Source organism: Watersipora subatra, chromosome 8 (assembly GCF_963576615.1).
Source record: "Watersipora subatra chromosome 8, tzWatSuba1.1, whole genome shotgun sequence".
Taxonomy (NCBI): Eukaryota; Metazoa; Bryozoa; class Gymnolaemata; order Cheilostomatida; family Watersiporidae; genus Watersipora; species Watersipora subatra.
Genome location: NC_088715.1, coordinates 61,423,942 through 61,430,821, shown reverse-complemented (window position 1 = coordinate 61,430,821; position 6,880 = coordinate 61,423,942). Strand labels below are relative to the sequence as shown.

The following is a 6,880-nucleotide window of genomic DNA, read 5'->3' as shown; positions in this document are numbered from 1 at the left end:
TAGTAGCAAGTAGTACTAGTATAGGCTAGCAGCAGCCAGCGTTACTAGAAAGCAGAAGTTCTTAGTAGTTAGTCATCAGCCGTGGTAACAGTTGGTTAGTAGTTAGCAGGTAACAGTAGTTAGTAAAGCTGTTTCTTTATCTTCCAATTTTCTTCTAAATAATTTGAAACTAGTTTGTTAAGAACAATAAATAGAAAATTCAAGAGGTATAGCTGCAAAGAAGAAATCTATTTATTGCTTAGCATTTATCCTGTCGACAAAAATCTTACTATAGAATATCTAATGTAGTTAAAATGAAACTCATTTTATTTGTTCAAGCAGTCAGGGGTTTGTATAAATATGACACAAAGCATGCAGTGCAAAATGCATCAAATCAAACAAGTTGAAATCATCTGAACACAACGTGGTCTATGGCTCTGCCATTGGGCTGTTCTTTTCCGCTCGCTTCGCTTGTTCTACTAACGCATCTCTTGCCGCTCGATCGGGCAGGACACACGGACTCTCTGAATGCATATCTAAAAATCACAAAGTCAATGCTTCAAATATTTCATCAAAAAGCTATGCAATAGTTTTGCTTGAGTTGAAGTTATCCTATCTTGCATTTCTTTTAGCCACCTATATAAATCTATATATATTTCTCAAATTTTGTCTGTGTTTCTGTGTGTTTTTCTGTGTCTGGGTATGTCCAACTATAGCTATTAAAAATTGGGAATTAAAACTCCGCATTCTGAGGAATTTGTAACCGATCTGATTAGATTTGTACACAAGGAGAGTGCAACCGCAAGTACTAAATTACCACTGAGCTATACAAAGCGTATTGGTCAAAGATATTATCATATACCGTACAGCATATGAACTCACTAAACGACAAATTATCTAAAACTTTATAAATTCTATTAACTCTATGAAACATGATGCTTTTTCATATTTTTTTGAACTTTTATTTTCAATTTTTTGTAAGGTTCTTTTGACGCATACAATTGTATTAATTCCGTGAGAAAAGCCTCGACATACTCTGACAGTAGGATATCTTTTTTTTTACATTTGTATCAGTATCGAGAGGTACCAGTATTGTCATACTCAAGTTTCGAAGGATAGCTTTTATTGGAACAGTAACCTTTTTTAGACACACACTTCTATGCAAGAATTATTATTATTAATTAGACATATGAGTTCGTATTAATTGTATCATTACTAAATCATATTTTATTGTATTCATAGCAAAAAAACTTAATTTAGCCATAACTTGCTAATTATTTGACATTTACATTTAAACCTTTTTATAGCCGGTTATTTGTTTTAATTTATTTGACCTGCACAAAGAAGTTTTCTCATGATATGAAGTTCAAAAGTTACAGTTGTTTGACAAAGTTTGAAAACTTTTACAGTTGTTTTTATTTTCTCTTAAATTTATTTCAACTACACAAAACACTTTTTTCATAATATGTAGTTTGAAAGTGAGAATGGCAAATTTTGTTATATGTTAAATACAAATCAATTCTCTGTCCAAAAACCTTTTCGTTACCCGGGAAACACTAGGTAGTACAGCTAGTTTTGGAATATAATCAGCTTAGTCAATCACAGTCTACAGAAACCAAAGTGGGCATGCCATGAGCCCCGTCCTCGTCTGCCCTGTTCTAGAATCACTCGGCTATTTTAGAACAATAGCCTTTAACTTTTGATTAATGTCAGACAATAGAAGAATCTTAGACTGCATTTACTAGACTTTTAAAGCATTATATTATAATATATTATAATATATAATAATATTATAATATATATATAATATATTGTATAATAATATAATATATATTATATATTATATATATAATATATATTATATATATTATATATAATATATGTATAATATATATATACTATAATATAATATATTATAATATATATATATTACAGTGCAACCTCGGTTCTCGAACGCATCGCTTCTCGACCAACTCGGTTTACGACCAAAAAATTTGAGATTTGTTTGTCTCGGTTTTCGACCACAAATTGGGTTCTCGACCAAACCAGAACATGCGCATTTGAATTAAACATTCGCAACAGTTCCGGAAACAGCATATTTATACGTTTAACGTAGATAGGAGCCACTTTCAGAAGGTTCTAAAAAAGGGAGAAGTTTCACGTCATTAATTTTTTACAAAAAGAAGCCATCTGGGAGGACGTCGCCTCTACCGAAGAGATTTTCTAGGGACACAACTCCTCCAGTCGAGTTACTCTAAATTGTTTTGGAGGAGGATTCATTTTCAAAGATTGAAGTAAATCTGCCATTGATGTTTCTATTTTCTTAATAATATATTATAATATATATTATATATTATAATATACTATAATATAAGAAAGGCTGAATATTATTCTAAAGTAGCTAATTATAGCCAACATTAAACCACTGAATTTTGCGAAAGTACCTATTTTTTGTTTCAATAAACTTTATATGGTTGGAGGCCTCTGTTGTTAGCATTTCCACAACTCAAATTAATGTAGGGCCAACGCAGATGGAATGTCAGATTTTGCGCAAGATAGCTTAAGAAGTTAGCAGTTTTTAAAATAACTATCAATCGCTACTAGCTCCAGATTGTTAACAATATTCATGAGTGTAAAAAAGCTGAGATTGAAAAATAATTCTGAATTGATTTGACAAGCTATTGCTGGAATAATGCTTTTTATAATTTGAAATAGCTCTAGACTGAGCTAATTTAAAATTTACTCTATTACTGTTCTCATTTTTGCGCATTTTGGGAAACTTCGAGTTTTAAATTGTTCCATTGTATTAAACCATAAAACAACTTCAAACCAACAAAACTGCATTCTTCAAAATACTTGTTGCTTTAAAAAAGATGGTTTGAAAAACAAATTAACCAATATTGAAGATCATTAGAAATAATCCAACTGCTAGCGGCCGGTAGACTAGTTATAGTAAAATTAAATGTATTTTCTGTGAGTAAATTTCTCCTAACACTAACCCGTTAATCGATATTTCTACGCAGCCTGCAAAGTTGTTAAGTTGCATCAACTCAACTCACAGAGTTAAATATTGTAAGCAGGATTTTAAAGACATAAAACTGTTTTTTGCTTCATCAACCCCTTTGATCGCATAATAAACTTTGAAAACTTTAAAGCCTGAGCCCCATACAATTCAGGGAGTTTTTCTCTCTCTTCATCCTACTCTCAAGTAAACGCGGCTGTATAAGATATATTTTTTATTCTTTTGGTTTACTTTGGGTTATAAAATTTATTTTAAATTTCTGTAAAATATAAACAAGTTTGTTCGCTTTATGCTTAATATGTTTTTATTATAATTTAATATTTTAATTTATAATTTAAAATTTACATGTTTATAATTCATAGAACCATTTTCCAAGAGCTAAGTTTTTTTGTCAATTGGGCGATTAAGTCTTCAAATTACCGAGGAAACTTCTAATCGACTGAGAAATGAAAAATGGTTGCTGACCGAACATCAGTTTTAAATGACACACTGATTAAAATTCTTGGTAATGAAAGATCAAAAATAAACAAAGCTAGAAAGCTTCTTCCCATTAGCAAAAAGTGTTTTCTGCCAAAACAATAAAAATATAATCCTGATTCACAACATACATGTAGATACGCAAGCAATAGAAGGTCTCCGAACGAAGTTTCAGCTTGTACAACTTTTCACAAAATTGTACTTACTTCCATCTTCATCTGGCATAATTCTTTCTTTCAGCCACTTCATGCCTATCATGCAGTCTGCAACAACACTGTTGATATTTCTCTTTTTCTTCTCTCTACAAAGAAACGCAGAGTTGCCCTAAATAACTATTCAAAATAGGTCTTTCATATTGTCTCTTCCTTCTACAATGACCAAAAAAACTGTAAAAATAAAAACTATTTTTTATTACTATTTTCCATATTGTGGTTTAGTTATGTAGGAAAAAATCTTTTTGATAAACCTTATTTAAAAAGAAAGTCTTAAAACTTTACTTTAAAAAAACCAAATAAGAAAAATTAGCTTCTGGCTTTTAATACAAGTTGCTTTTGTTCTGTGGTATATACTCATACTCACTAAAATCACTAAGCTTTTGCTCTATGGTATATACTCATACTTGCTAAGTTCATTAGGCTATATCATTTTTGTAAAATAAAATCGCCGAGTCTATTTACATCTACTGCGGAATTGTTTCCACTTAAGTAGTAAAAACTTAAAAACAAATGGGCTCCCCGATGCATATCTACGGCATGAAACATTTTGTTAAAAACCTATTTAACTTACTCCTTCTTTTCATCATCACTCAAGTCATCTCTTGCATCTATTGTAGCCTTCTCTTCTTCAAACTTCTTATCGTTAAACTTGCATGGAAGCTCCTGCTTGATGGCTTTCCATTCATCTTCAGAGCAGTTGAACTGATTTTTCAAGACTCGGGTAATCTTTGTCATGTTTTCTTTGGCCTCTTTTAAGTACTCTTCTAAATGGTCTTTCTGGTACTTTCGGAACTCTTTCTGATCTTTAAAACAACAGAACAGCTGATAACGCAGGGTGAAAGACTTGAGCGAGGGTCATAACCATACAAATTAGAATACCAATTGACAATCATTTAAATACTCATGTTGAAGTAGGCTAGTAGAACATAGCTAGATATATGTATATATCTATATTTATGAAAAAAAAATATATATATGTATATATATATGTATATATATATATATATATATATATATATATATATATATATATATATATATATATATATATATATATATATATATATATATATATATATAGATTGCTTGTCTTGCTAGGAATGACAAACATGTCCTAGCAAACCAACCAGATATAGTGGTTGTGGACATGGAGAACAAGAGGGCTACTATAATAGATATAGCAGTACCCAATGACTGCAATATAGCCAGCAAAGAAAAGGTAGAGAAATATCACCCTCTTGGAGAAGAGATAAAAAAATGCTTTGATGTAAGAACAGCTGTAATTCCAGTAGTTATTGGGGCACTGGGCGCAATAACACCGGCGCATAAAATGTTTCTTGCCCAGATAGCGACAGCAATCAACTCAGGTGAGTTGCAAAAAAAGTGCGCTTTTGGAAATAGCTGAGATCTTGAGGAGAGTGCTCAAACTCCCAGGTCTCAGGTAGGAGACCCGAGTTAGAGCAGAAATTACCACCCATATGGGTTAACCGGGGTAAGGAAACAATTTTATATATATATAAATATACATATATATGTATCGGTATATACATCTATATATATACATACATTATATACACATACATATGTATATAAATACAGTATATCATAGATATAGATATAGTAAAAAGATAAACTGCTGCAAGAGGTAAAATACTATTGACCTTCTTTTAAATCGGCAAAACAATTTATTTTGCAAAAAAATGTTTGATGTATTTGTAAGAGTTTTAGCTTAGTTTTAGTTTTTTTTAATATATAAACTGAAACAAGTTGAATTAAGACAGAATAAATAAAAGAAAATATCATAAATTTTTGTTAATTTTTCTCGGTAAGCATGAAATTACTTTTTTAAGTAAACTTTTTGCACAAAAAATTTAAAATAAATTCTAAGAAAACTATTAGGTTTTACAATATTTTATTTGCATTAAACTTATCGAAGTAGATTTTTGTCATTAAAAGGGAATTCATATATGCTTACCACATTTTTTTGAGCACGTAAACACTTTAGGCTTTTCGACTGGCACTATTACAGATCTAGTAGCGGATACTGGTGCTGGTGAAGCGTCAGTGGTGACTCCTGGGTTTGGTTGGGCATAAGCCAGCCCAACTAGAACTGCCAGAGCAATGAAGGCTTTCATCTTGTCACGAGCGATGCTTGATGAGAAGGCAAAGTGACGAGCTCACTGTTTTCCATCAAATATATACCCGCTGACTCCAGTTTTGGATTAAACCTGTTTGCTCAGTTCTTCTCTATACAAGCATGTGACGCAAATCATTTGTATGTATAAGCTTGAATGATACTAAGTTTGCGAAATGGATCAAATATCCATTTTAAGCCCAATAGTTTGAAAATTTTCAATAAAATCTCTTAGTGACAGCTTAGTGACACACACTAGCATGGGCTACTAGTTTCAGAGTCCCCCTTCACCTAAGTGTCCAATTGTTGCAATTTTATTATATTACTTAAATTTACAGTAAATCATGTAATATTGTATTGTGTTATATTGTATAATGTCATTTGTGTCATATTAGGTTTTTTTAGATTTTATCATATTATATCATACCATATTATGGTATTTTCATTGTATAATGTTACGTTATAATTACATTCATATTGTACTATATGAAATCATATAATAATTTATGTTGCATTTTATTATATATTAAATAATATATATCATATGATATATATTATATAATATATATAATATATTAAATTACATACTGTATCATATGTATAATTTAAAATTTTATATATTATATTATAGAATTTAATATACAGTCATACTTCGACTTACGAGCTTAATGCGTTCCGAGACTGAGCTCGTATGTCAATTTACTCGCATGTTGGTGCAATTTATTTATATATAGAACAATTAAATATATATTAATTGGTTTCTATACTTTAAAAAATGCAAATAAAACACTCAAAACAAGATATTGTAACAGAAAAGGCATGTTGGTTATTGACCTAACTTACCACATGCTTTCAAAAAGCAACAAATAAAAAACAATGCAAGGAAATGTGATTAATTAAAAAGGTAAAATTAAATACATACAGTAGCAGCTAACGCTAGCATTTGCCAGGGAGGGAGATATAAGTGTTATTCTGCTTTACAACAGTTGAATTTGATAAATTTGGATTTTATCAAAGTCTTAAAAAAACAAACTTCAAAGCAAACCTAAAAGC

At 30.5% G+C, this 6,880-nt stretch overlaps 1 protein-coding gene across 1 annotated transcript; it reads right to left on the bottom strand.

Moving 5' to 3' along the window:
• Positions 1–213: 213 nt before the first annotated feature.
• LOC137402061 (uncharacterized) lies at positions 214–5,844 on the bottom strand. Its single transcript, XM_068088531.1, has 4 exons — positions 5,669–5,844; positions 4,265–4,496; positions 3,685–3,779; positions 214–515 (listed from the first exon to the last, which is right to left on the bottom strand). The coding sequence occupies exons 1-4, from the start codon at positions 5,826–5,828 to the stop codon at positions 409–411; spliced, it is 594 nt and encodes a 197-aa protein (XP_067944632.1). The 5' UTR covers positions 5,829–5,844; the 3' UTR covers positions 214–408.
• Positions 5,845–6,880: the final 1,036 nt, after the last annotated feature.